Here is a 13861-nt window from a genome sequence, read left to right on the forward strand (position 1 = left end):
CAACGCCAACACCAACAACAAAATCAACATCAGCAATACCCTGCCACCAATTACCAAACCAATAGTGGGCAGTACAGCCAAAGAGGCCAACGCCGGGGCAAAGGGAGGGGTCGGGGATCCACCCCCAGAGGCTCCCAAGCCCCCAACAACTCCAAGTGACGCGAAGATTCGCGTCCCCTCCCATGCAACACCGGTCGGGGGCCGGATAACATCCTTTCTTCCTGCATGGGAGGAGATAACGTCAGACCGTTGGGTACTGTCCACCGTAGCCCACGGATACTGTATCGAATTCAACAGTTCCCCATCCTACAGACCCCCGAGGGGACGTCGCATGACACCGGAACATCTTGCCATCCTTCTCCAAGAAGTACAACTACTGCTGGAAAAAGGAGCCATAGAGGTCGTGCCTCTATCTCAGGTAACGGAAGGTATTTATTCAGTGTACTTCCTTGTACCCAAAAAGGATCTAACCATGCGCCCTGTATTAGATCTGCGCCCAGCGAACAAGTTTATCAAACCCCAAAAGTTTCGTATGGTAACCTTACAGGAAGTAATCCCACTGCTTTCTCAGGGAGATTACATGACAACATTGGACATGAAAGATGCATACTTTCATATTTTAATGTTGCCAGCGCACAGAAAATACCTCAGGTTCATGATAGAGGGCAAACACTACCAGTTCAAAGTGCTACCCTTCGGCATAGCATCAGCACCAAGGGTATTCACGAAGGTGCTGGCAGTGGCAGCGGCCCACCTGCGCAGGTTGTCCATCCCAGTCTACCCTTACCTCGACGACTGGCTCATAACAGGGGATTCTTACGAAACATGCTTCTCCAATACCCAAAAGACAGTAGACCTTTTGTTCCAGTTGGGCTTCTCCATCAACGAAAAGAAGTCCAATTTAGACCCCAGTCAAATCAAGCAATTCCTAGGGGCTCTAATTCAAACAAAGGACGGCCTCGTCTTCCCCTCCAAAGAGAGGGTCCAAAACATGCTGTTTCAAATCCCTCAATATGTAACCGGTCGAGAGGTGACGGTACGCAAGGCAATGCGCTTGCTAGGAATGATGGCGTTGTGTATTTATTTGGTACCTCACGCGCGCCTGCGCATGCGCCCAATGCAAGAGTGGCTCAACAGCCAGTGGTGTCAGGCCAGCGGACTATGGGAGGATCTAGTTGTGGTCTCGCAGGACTTAGTTCTCTCGCTACGGTGGTGGACAAAGGAAAACATGGAAAAAGGGAAACCCTTTGCCACACCCGCGGCGGAAGCCACTCTAACCACAGACGCATCCCTCACAGGATGGGGGGCGCACCTATCCCATCAGACTGCTCACGGAGTGTGGACTCCGAACGTAGCATCCAAACACATAAATCTACTGGAGCTACTAGCTGTGTTCAAGGCGCTAAGAGCCTTCCAGGAACACCTACAAGGCAAAACAGTAATGGTCCTTACAGACAGCACCACAGCCATGTACTACATCAACAAGCAAGGGGGCACCCACTCTCCAGGCCTGTCCAAGCTGGCCCAGAATATATGGAAGTGGGCTCTCAAACAGGACATGTTCCTACTATCACTACATGTACCCGGGGAACTCAATCTGCTAGCAGACAGTCTCAGCAGAGATTTCCCCCTGCCCAAAGAGTACGAATGGCGCCTGCACGAAGACATCGTCCTCGACGTCTTCACACAATGGGGATTCCCAGATATAGACCTGTTCGCAACCCTGGAAAACTCACAATGCCTAAGTTACGCCTCCAGGTACCCCCAGAACCAATCCAAGGGGAACGGTCTGTCGATGCAATGGTCAGGGAAATTTGTTTACGCTTTTCCCCCGACTCCCCTTCTCAACAAAGTGGTGCACAAGATGCACCAGGAACAAGTGACCATGATACTAGTGGCCCCAATGTGGGCACGACAACCATGGTTCGCTCACTTGATGGAGATGTCTCTATCCCCCCCAGTAAAACTCCCCTGCCCGTACAACATGCTGTCTCAGGACAAAGGCAGGACTCTGCATCCATGCCCCCAGAACATGAACTTAGCAGCTTGGCTCCTGAGATCATAGAGTTCGGACATCTACAACTCCCGCAAAGATGCATGGACATCCTCAGGGAAGCCCGAAAGCCGAACACTCGCCACTGCTATTCTAGCAAGTGGAAAAGATTTGTCATCTGGTGCAGGAGTAAAAGCATCAACCCTATTGACTGCTCTCCCACACATGTGGTCCTATACCTGACCCACCTATTGGATTCAGGTCTAGTGTTTAACTCCATTAAAGTCCACCTAGCTGCACTTTCTGCATACACCACTTCCCAACTCAAAGTGTCGTGGTGGAGGATCCCTGTTATAAAGGCCTTCATGGAGGGAGTAAAGAGAATACACCCCCCGATAGCTGACCCAGCTCCCGGATGGGACCTTAATGTGGTACTTACCAGACTCATGGGCTCTCCATTCGAACCCATGCACAAAGCATCTCTTAAACACCTCACGCTTAAGACTGCTTTTTTAATAGCTATCACCTCCATCAGGAGAGTAAGTGAACTTCAGGCTCTTTCTATTCTAGACCCCTTCGTTACAGTTCACAAAGATAAAGTGGTTCTACGCACTCACCCTAGGTTTGCTCCGAAATTTATTTCTAAATTCCACGTAAACCAATCTATAGAACTACCAACGTTCTTTCAAAATCCTTCCAATTTGGGAGAAAGGACTCTGCACACACTAGATGTACGCAGAGCGGTCATGTTCTACATGGAAAGAACCAGACCACTGAGGAAGACTAATCAGTTCTTCGTCTCGGTGGCAGCAGGAAGAGAAGGAGATGCAGTTTCAAAATCCACTATTTCTAGATGGATTGTTCAATGCATCACTCTCTGCTATACTCTTGCTAAGAGAGAACTGCCCTTTAGGCCAAGAGCACACTCTACTCGAGGCACGGGGGCATCCATAGCATTCATTGCAAATGTTCCCCTTGAGTCCATCTGCAAAGCGGCTACCTGGAGTTCTGTGCACACCTTTACAAAACACTACTGTCTAGATACACACTCTAGATCTGACTCCCAAGTGGGACAGGCAGTATTACGACACCTTTTCTCTACTGTTCCTTCTCATAACCCACCGCCAACTCCGGGTACTGCTCGCTAGTCTATGCACAGCATGTGATTCTAAGCAGATTAACAAACATCAGAAGAGAATGCATTACTTACCGTAAAAGCATTTCTGATGATTGTATCTGCTTAGATTCACATGCGCCCGCCCTTCCTCCCTGCTCGGATGGAAGGAACATAGACTTCCTTTATATATCTCTCTCTCTCTCTTTTCTGTACTCACTCACGTCTAGAAGGCTCCCTCAGGGCAGAAAAATACAAACAGAGGGACCTCGACGCGTGAGGGATTGTGGGTACAACGCACGTCACTATAGGGATAGTGTTTCAGACACGCCTTGTCGACGTCCCCTTTTCGACTACGAAAAACAAAATGCAATACTCCGCAGTGACCACTGGATGTCGGACCTATGCACAGCATGTGAATCTAAGCAGATACAATCATCAGAAATGCTTTTACGGTAAGTAATGCATTCTCATATATATATATATATATATATGTGTGTTATAATATCCTAGAAGTTTCATTGCTTAGTGTGTATTTTCAAGGCCTAATAATTGTATGTTTTGTTCTTACCTGTCTAACTGGAATTATTGATTATGTTCTGTGTGGACTCACTTTAGCCCTAGACCATACTCTCACCCCTTCCTAAGCGCCTTACTGCTTTGCTACCTTGATTGGGTTTGGCTACAGTTTAGCGTCTTGGCCCCCCAAAATCCACCCCCAGGGTTGAAATCTATCTTAACACTGACGATACACAAATTCTCTATTCCTTACCCTCTTACACCTCTGTAATCTCTAAATACATAACCAACCACCTAAACACCATCTGCCCCAGAATGGTTCCACTCTGCCTCATGCTCTAACTCTTAGACAGGAGTCCTCTTTCTCCGTCCAACACCAACCCCGCTCTCCCCTCTCCTGCTGCTTTCATAACCTCCTCCCCACTCACCCATTAATTGCAATCTTTAGTTTCTCTGACAGTGACCTTCCAGTTCATCATGGACACGCCCACTGCAACCAGACTCGACCGACTACACATTAAAAAATAAAGATCCACACAACATGCACCACGCAACTGGCGCACTCATCTCTACTCCTGTGGTCAACAAACTCCTTGGTCTTCCTCTTTACGCTTTTTCTCTCCTCAACAAAGCCCTCAAATTTGCAATAAACACCTTTTTCAATCCTCCTTGATCTCGCATCTTCCTACCATCACCAAGATGGATGGCTGTTCATGCAAAATTGCTCTCTAAATTTCCGCTACTCGTCTATAAATCCATCCATGTTCTTGCTTCACCTCCCCACTTGGCTGACTGCATCTCACTGTACATTCCATCTTGAACTATGTGTTCCTTGACTCTGCACAGCCTATCATTCCCCTGCCTGTTCATCTTCCTGTGCATTTTCCCTGCTTGCCACACTCTCTGGAATGCTCTCCTCCATCCATTGGGGCCAACTCTTCAGTTTCTAAAGGAAAATGGTCAATTTCACCATAGCTACATTTCATATGTAGCCTACTGCTGCCAGCCGTGTACAGTGTAACTTGTATTTGCTATTTAATGCAAAGAATGTTTGTTTGCAGTCAATAGAAAATTAAAGTTCTCCCTGTACTTGAAGCGAAGGTCAAGGACCATGCCACAATAGTCGTCGACCTTCATAAAATCTCCTCAACTCTCGTTGGTGGGTGTAGAGATTTTGCAAGCCCTGGTTTAAGAACAGTTCTCATGGAAACACGTGGATCTAAGGGCCAGGGGATGATTGCATAGGACACATTAGTAAATTTTGCCTAAGGGTGAGGGCTGATTATGGGAGGGTTTATGTATTTAGACGTGATGGGACTGGAACCAGTTTGTTTACCCCCTAGTTAACCGCCTACAATACTGCATCATGTAATATCAAGTATTGCTGCCAAACATCATAGACGTTCTAGTCTTCACCTTTTATAACCACACCCTTCTTTTGCTGCCTCTATCCCTGTCCTTGGTGTAGTAAATAAACAGCAGACAGCTGAACAGAGAAGCATCACTCACAACAAGCTGGTTGGAGGAATGGAGTGGAGGAGAGGTGTTGTGATGTCACTCAAACCTAAAGTGCATGATAACTTGATTTACCGATGGCTGAGGTGGTTAGTGGGAGAGTTAAATGGGAGCAGCAGTGTCGTGAGGCTCAACCTAAGCCTGGCATAAATGTCAAGTCAGGAATGTGGTGGGAAATGTTCAGTAGAGACCCTAGCTTCAGAATTAACTAACGAGAGGCCAGTACTTGAGATGCTGACTGGTAAGGAAGAGAGAGCGTGAGATGGAGACTTGGGGAAGGGGTTAGGTGGAGGTGAGGGTGATACAATGGCCACAGGAGAACAGTAAAGAAGTGTGATCAAAAGTGGAGAAAACTCTTCAGGATTCACTTCCATGATAACTAGGATTTAATACATTAGGAGGAAAGCAGGAGAGATTAACTCTTATGAAAAAGAGCAGGAAAGAGGTTTGGGTCAACCTGACCTTGGCATAAATCATTGTCAAATCCGTGTGAGGTGAGTTCTGAGGGCGGCCTATGAAAGGAGACATAGTAAGAGGTCAGGACTTCAGTTTCGATGATGAGGAGAACTGGCAAGAGTGGCAGTTGCCGAGTTAAAAATGCACACAAGATTAACTTGAGGATGGGTTAAGAAAAGAGAGGAGAGACTGGGAAACCGATGGGTATGAATTAGCACAGGAAAGTAGAGAGGTCAACCTCAAGAGTGGTAAGGGAGCGGTGCAAGACCCGTAATGAAGGGAAACTGGTGAAACCGCTGACAATGGTACATGTTACAATTTGCAGGAGATAGTCATGGAGTTGAAAAGCTCTGGTTTAGGGTTTTACTGAGTGACCCAAATGGACACCAGGCCCAGACCATCTATGCAATACAGGGTCTGACCCAATTCCTGGTTTCGTTTGTAACTCACTTTTTCTTCCATCTCTTTGAGGAATGAAAGCACCGAGTACCATCACGGTGACTCTGCGAGGCCAGCCGAGCCGTCCAACCCCCATCAGTCAGACAGGCATCGGAGCAGTTCTACACAAACCAGAGGAGGCCCATCCTCATCAGGTACTGAAGCCTACATGTGACAATGAAGTAGCCTCCTAGCAGATGTTTGGCAGAGAGACTAGAATTTCCAGTCAATGGTATTTTCTCTAAACTTTCTTCTTTTTCACACACTTATGGTACGAGGTGCAATTGTACAGGTTTCGTGCAACGCTCCTGGCTGGGAATGACAGAACCATATGCTAAATGGCTTTGCCCCTCCATTGCACACTTTCTTTTGTGACCCACACATTTGGGACTGGATTGTATCTCAACTGTTTCTCCAAAATAAGCCAGGAACCTTTTTATGGTTCTGTCCATCTGATTGGTGTACATGTATGATGGCTAATGCAGTAACCAATGATTTTTGTATTTTCTGTTTTGGTGTCCTTAGTCGCAGTAAACAGATGTGAGTCATGCTGCAGCATGACCTTGAAGGACAAGCTCTGAAAAGAGAGGAATATTTATATGGATTTTGTATAGAATCATGTCTGTCCCAAAAAATGCGTATGAATCCTGAGAATGGGAAATGGGCTGCTACCTCCTAGTCAAAGGAGACGGGCCTCAGGCAGAATTCCTTGATAGGATATTGTCGATGTTAGAAAATATTTGTCTTTTTTAAACTTTCCATTAAATGGCTTCCCCAACATTTTGTCTGTTTTGCTCTCTAGCCTGACATTTGAGGTAAATTAAACATGTTTTTGCTTCACTTGTTTTAGGGAGGTTTTCATTTTATAAATCCTGCACTCTTTGTCCCAAGCCTTAAACCACTACTGCTAGATTGTCAGGGATTTTTTCACTGACTTTGAAGGTGAGTGACACTTCATTTTAGCTCAATCACCTGCTGCATACACTTTGTTTTTGGAACACTGGATTATGTTTTTCAGGAGTCCAGTGAGGGGAGACCACTCCCCTTTTTTGGCATCCATATGTTTACTAGGGCAACAACTTCCCACCGTCTGTGATATGCTGCCCAGGGGCCCCTATGGCCTCTTTTACAAGGTTGTGGGTACACTGAGTAGCCTGTGTCCACCAACGCAGAAGTAGTCATCACATGGGTATTTATTCCTTTGCAGCATAATCCAATTTACATCGAGTGCTGCTTCTACTTTGTCCTAACTAACATTGGCACTTATCCAGGCATCATCTGAGCAAGCTGGTAGCAGTCGTTAGGTTTTTGTGGATGAACCATCACACGCTGCCTTTTTAGTCACAGTAACTTGTATTTGTTTTTGTGTTTGTTTTTATTTATGCAATGCTTGAAACCTAAGCGCTTCGCAAAGGTCAGAACGGTACAACGATAGGATATGACAATAAGAATCAATTGGCATGCAGATGCTCTTTTAATTGAATTTTGAAAAGGGAGAGTGAAGTCAAAGATCAAATTGAAAGAGGGAGACCATTCTAGTGCTAGGGGCAAGAAGGGACAAGGAATGGAAACGAGAGAAAGCACTTGGAGGCTGAGGAACAACCAGAAGAAAAAAAAAACTGAGTGAGAAGGAGCACAGAAAGAGAATGAGAGATTGGGGGAGCGGACGTAGAGACATTTAAATTCCAGGCAGAGAAATGAAAAGCAAAGTCCTGCTTCTTCTTCTACCGAAAGCAACACTGTGTGCCTCATGGGAAAGCTTTGATGTCCGAACATAGACATTAAAAATGTGGTTGAAAATGGAAATTGGCGTATGTTCTCAGAGCGTATATTTTGAAATAAAAGCACATTATAAATTGCAGAGTATTAGTGTTTCCTTTAAAAATAGTGTTTTCTATTCTGATTTGGGATGCGCTGTGCTGTGAGATGTGTGTTGATATTCCGGTTTCTGCGTAAACAAACGTTATGACGTAGGTGATGAGTGGGCATGTTTGGCTACGCTACACACGAACGTCATGAAAATAGGTGGAGAATATCGCTAGGAATAGTGATATCAGCTTCAGCGGCGGGGGATATGATTTAGTGCCGCGAGGGCAGTTCACCTTAGGGTGATGCCGCAACAGATAAGATTAGCACATGATGGCCACGTCCTACTGCTTCATTTTGCATGTGTAAAAGTGAGCTAAACTAAGGTAAGGTGCACAGGAAATGTTTTTACAATCGATCAATGTATGCTTAAAACCACATGCCTGAATGCTCGGGACAATAACAATTTAGAGCGCACTATTCCTTTAAGGCACATTGATACGGATGGGTCTATCCTGGTGACCCTGCTATCATGGGAAGACAGAGCCACACATAAAGCCAAAAATGTATTTCAATCCAAGAAACACTCCAATTCAGGATTTTTTGGCTGCATTTTTTGGCCTCTACAAAAGTGGTGGGTGATTTTTAACTCTGAATGCCTCTGAGCACCTTGAGGCCCATGGGCGATTGGCACTCTATAAGAATTGCATAGATGGATATATAGATGTCTGGATGATGATTGGTATCGTAAACCAGATCAGGTGGGTGTTCTGGTCTAAAGAGAACCAATGGCCACCTGATCAGACATGAAATGTCTGTTTGGGATTTCTCCCCAATCAGTGGTGTAATCCAGGGTGATATTCCTCCGCATTTCACCTGGTATAATAACAAATGGAAGTCGACCCTCGATTTACATTTTTTGTTTTCAGGGCATCTCCAAATGAATGGTGGTGCAATGGATATTCTACTGTCTCCTCCAAGTGACCATTCTATGCTTGCATGTTGGTCCCCTCTGATGGCCTCTAAACCTAATGTATCACTGAATCTTGACATTGATTAACCCAAGGGATTCTAGTGTAGAATGGCGCCAAATAATTGCTCTGCCATTTAATATGTTGGGGGCTTGTTTGGATAATTCATGCGGTCCACTGTGTGACCCTCACATTTGTGCCTACATTACGCTTTAGCTTGGGCAGTCTTACATCTGCTAGGTTATTCCAGGGGGTAGTCTGCACTACACCACATAGCCACGTGTTGGACCAAGAAGTTCAGCGTCGGAAGAGGGAACTTGGATCAAAAGTCAGGAGATTACAACAGTTTGTACCTGCACCAGATAAAGAGATTCTTGTAATGAAGGCCATATTTAAAAATTTGCATCGGAGTCATAGATTTGTAATATTGAATATTGATGCTGAGATGATGTTAAGTTGTATCACCGGATCATCTGTGGATACATGCTGGAGTTTGATTAAATTGCCAGGTATCGACCCCTCCGTGCAAACAGTCGATACCAGAATAAACGTGGTTAGATCATTTTAGGGAATTGTATACTGCTGCTAGCGGTTCCGGTTGGCATGGAGCCATGATATGAGACCTGGATGACAGTGAAACTGATTAGAAGCAGTAAAACATCTAATGGTCCAGGCCCAGATGGGCTGTCAGCTACGACTCTGAAATCAGATGTACGCCTGGGCAAGAATCCTCTCATCATTGTTTGAAAATATTGTGGCACCTCAGCTAATTCCACCTACCTGGAAATTGGTGTTAGGGAGAATTCTCAAAATGTGTTAATTTCTCTCTAGCATAGAGGCCCCCCAGCTCTTTTGCTGAACTTTGGGACTATGTACTTTTTAATTATTTTTCTTTTCTGTGTTTATTTTCATTGGTTATGTCGTTTTAAATAACTGCATAGGCATCATCTTTTTGATTTGTGTCGCACAGCACCCTCAGTGCAGTACCATAGGGAAGCCGTTCAGGCTGTCCCAAGGTTTAAATACCTTCTCTGGGATAAACTGTTTCCCAGAGAATGTAAAGGGAAATTGACTTTACTAGTCTTTACAAATTGCTAGACCCAGCACACACCATCTTAGAATGTAGTGCTGGAGGGGTTACATAGTATCCCCTGTGTCTAAATACTCATGTAGCAGTCAAATGCTACCCTTTCCCATTGAAAAGGCTGGTGGCAGTGGTTTAACAATGAACTATCATGATTTTTCCCGACCGCGAATACCGGTAGCTAAAAATCACGGGAGCCATGTTTTTCATGATGGCGTCTTAAGCCCCTTTGTTTAAACAGGTCTCGGTCTTCTCTTTTCACTGTTTCTTTTCGGAAAGGTCATTCTAGTGTTCGTCTCTGCGCGCCAAACCAGGTTTGGTCCCTTTGTGTGCCTTTGGCGGGCTTCAGGACTGAAGGACCGCCTCTGGCGCCCGAGTGTCTGGGGTGGGCAGGAAGTGAGGGAGGTGCCCGAAACTCCCTGTGCTTAGTCTCCCAGGAGACCCAAATGCACTCTGGTATGATTGGCTGGCTGACTGTCCGGCAAGGTCAGCCACCCTGCTGGGCGAGTGACAGCTAGGCTGGAATGAAAGGGAGAACACGGTTTAAAAGGTGAGTCTCCAGGACTGGAATGCAGAGTCGACCACTGGAATGAAAGAACCAAAGAAGAGCTGGAACAGGACTGCTGCTGCAACTCCTGGACCGTTGGTTTGCCCGGTGAAGCCCTGCTGCAGGTCGAATTGCCAAGTTCATCTCGACAGAGAAGCCCCTCTAAGGACTTCCTTTGAGTTGGTGGGACCAATCCACTCGTAAGCCACCTGGATACCATTCTCAAGGCTGGTTAGGATTAACCAGGGATAGGGATACCAGCTTGTGCACTTTGATCTACTGGAACTGAAGTGACTCCATCTTGTTTGCTTATTCGACGATCCCGTGCAGGAGTCCCCCGATGTCCTCCCTCTTATCCCCACGACTGAGGCTCCGGAACAGTGAGATCTGCAGGACCTCCCAGGAACCAACGTCTTCAGCTGCATTTTGTTCTTCATAATAAGGTACTGTGCCAACTCGATTGAGAGAACGCCACTCTCCCGGTGAAAGTTCATGAAACTTTCCCAACTTGCAGGCCTAATCAGTTTGTGATCCGATATGATTCTTTTTCGCCTAAACTACTTCTAAGAACTTTCGCAAAGACGTTACCATTTGATACCAGAACTGCTCTTTCCGATCCAGGACACTAGCCCGTTGACTTTGGCCTGGTTGAACTGAAACTATTTGCACTGTCTAAAAAGTATATATGATCTATTTTACTTACCTTGTGCCTTTTGCTCCTTTCTAAGTAACTGAACTACCATTTGGCTCCTATTTCAGGGGAGCTCAAACTGTCTCAAAACCTTAGAATTTTGTATTGAAGTGGATTGGTTTATAATATCAAGTTGCCTGTTCTAGTGAAATGTTTTCTAAATCATTGTGTAATAAATTAAGAAGTGTTTTACCAAGAAACCTCCTTAAGTATAGGTGTTTACTTGAACCACTGTGATTGAAAGTCCTCTGTGCGACTACTTGTACTGCTCACATTCACTCTTGAGATGAGCCTGGCTGCTCCGCTCACTACCAAAAACTGTGTGGTACAGACTTATACCAAAGGTTGGTTTGGCTAACACCTGTAGTCCTAATTGTGTGTAGTGGTCCCAGAGGGTACTGTCTGCAATTCTGCCTAACAATTGGCAGTGATCATTTTAATATTCAAGGGTGGTGACAGATTCTACCCCTTGAATTATAGGCCAATCTCTTTGCTGGATGTCTCAAACAAAATCTTAGCAAATATGTGCTTTGTGAGCTCAAAGTGTGGGCTAAAAATACTGACAATTTGGGCGCATATCAGGCGGGCTTTATGAAGAGAATGGGGATTAAATAACGTTGCCGTTTAACTTCTAGACAACCAAGTAAGGGACCAGAATAGTGCTTTGTATCTGGCTTTTCTGACAATATGTAAAGTTTTTGACTGTTTCAACCGTGCACTGTTAAGGAAGGAATTGTCCAAGTGTGGATGCCCGGCTCCAATTGTGGCCCTTCACAGGGATACAGGTTTATGTGTAGGGCTAGACTCTGCAGGGAATTGCTCACAGTGGATTGAGACAAATCTGAGATTACGGCATGGATGTGTCCTGGCTCCCTTTTTGTTTAATTGTTTAATCAAAAACATGGTGTCTTGCTGGGACATGATACGCACTAATCCCCCTCACCTGAGTAACATAAACATCCAGTATTTGAACTATGGGGACGGCATTATTACATTCGATACAACCCTGATTGGTTTGCGGCATGGGTATACATCAATTTCTGATGGTATTGAATCTAAATATCCCCAAGTAAAAAATCTAATCTTAAATGTGGCTAAATCAAAATGGAAACATTTTAAGGTGCATATTGCGGACCAGTTAGTGGAGGTTGTCCCACGTTTTAAGTACCAGGGTAGTTTTATCTACTCTGGTATTGCAAAAGCTACATTATACAATGAAAAAGTGTTATTTTTGTCTTCCGCATTGCAGTTAATCCAATTTGATTACAGATATGGCTGCTTTTCGGACATACCAATGATTAAGATCTACAAAGAAATTGTGCTGAATTTGATTTTTGGTGCTGAGCATTCAACAATGGAGATGCCCTGGTCTAAATTGGAAGCACTCCTGTGGAGAACGGTGTTAAAACTCCCAAACACGGTCCCAATATCAGGAATAAGTAATTAACTTGCCTGTTTCCATTGGGATTATTTGTAGCTTGAAGGGTGTTAGAAACATATTTTTCATAGTCCGACATCCAGTGGTCACTGCAGAGTATTGCATCTTGTTTTTCGAAAGTCGAAAAGGGGACGTCGACATAGGCGTGTCTGTAATACTATCCCTTTAGTGACGTGTATTGTAACCAAAATCCCTTGCGCGTCGAGGTCCCTCAGATTGTTTTTTTCCGCCCAGAATACTGGTCGCCTTATGCGGAGCTCGTAAGAGACATTGCCATTTACCATTTATTCGACCCTTGGTCGATTTGTCAGTTATTGTTTAATTCAACCGCCTCCAGCCCGCTTTCGACGGCCATTCAACTTCCCCGCCGAGTCAAGATCTTCGACAGCGGTGGTTTCGACAGAGGCGATCCTATCGGCTTTGCCGAACACGTGGGCCGGCCTCGCCAGCCTACACAGTAGGGAGAGTGGGGGTTGTTGTGGACATTTCTGTTTCTTCTCCCCCCTTTCCTTCGGGGTCGTTATCACTCATTACATCCTCTGCTATGTAGAGGACTCATTTTAGATTTTACCCTCATAATGGCAAATTTCTATGCAAGGACAAGCATAAGCGGTGTAACCGCTGCTTACCCCTCGACCACAACAAGGCCGGCTGTGCGGCCTCTAAACTCCTTCATCCAAAAACTTTGAAGGAACGCAGGGTCAAAAGGTGGGCAGCCTACGGCATGTCAAAGGCTGATTCCTCACCCGTGGCCGACGAGGGGGATAGTGATAACGCTACCTCCGTAACAAAGGTTGTCAACCTCTCTATGGAGCGCTCCCGCTCCGCCGCGTCTGTCCCCGGCCCCGAAAAGCTCGGCTCCGGCCCTACTTATGCTTATGTACACCCCGGCGATGCAGACGCACACGAAAAAGTCACTAAACACACAACCCACGGCCATTGCTCGAGTAAATCGAAGAAGGCCTCAGCGCCAACGGAGATGCTGAATCAACCGGCAGCCTCTGCCAACCGTAAGGGTCGCCAGCCCTCCCCGCAGCCGCATACGCGCCTAGCGACTGGGCCGTCTTCAACTAAGGGCGCTACCACCAAAACGTCCGTCAAATGCCTCATAAGAGGGCGTCTGTCGACGGTAAGGTTCCGGCTCCTTCGAAAACTATTCACGACCAGCCCATCGCCGGACAAACTAGTCGTGGAAAGCTTAGCTAGAATAGTCTCCAAGGACGCTGAGAAAAAGTTGGTGAAAGTGTCACCAAAGCCTGCTCAGGTCATAGACATCGAAATCTACAGAG

The 13861-nt window shown here is 45.7% G+C and overlaps 1 protein-coding gene across 4 annotated transcripts in view; it reads left to right on the forward strand.

Moving 5' to 3' along the window:
• KANSL3 (KAT8 regulatory NSL complex subunit 3) overlaps window positions 1-13861 on the forward strand; it is a 1222374-nt gene that overhangs the window by 1048817 nt on the left and 159696 nt on the right. For all 4 annotated transcript variants that reach the window (XM_069619075.1, XM_069619076.1, XM_069619078.1 and 1 more), the window contains one exon: window positions 6069-6190. In XM_069619075.1, coding sequence (XP_069475176.1) covers window positions 6069-6190 — 122 coding nt within the window. The remainder of the gene's footprint in view (window positions 1-6068; window positions 6191-13861) is intronic.

This window comes from Ambystoma mexicanum, chromosome 10, assembly GCF_040938575.1.
Source record: "Ambystoma mexicanum isolate Mex_15411 chromosome 10, UKY_AmexF1_1, whole genome shotgun sequence".
Classification (NCBI taxonomy): domain Eukaryota; kingdom Metazoa; phylum Chordata; class Amphibia; order Caudata; family Ambystomatidae; genus Ambystoma; species Ambystoma mexicanum.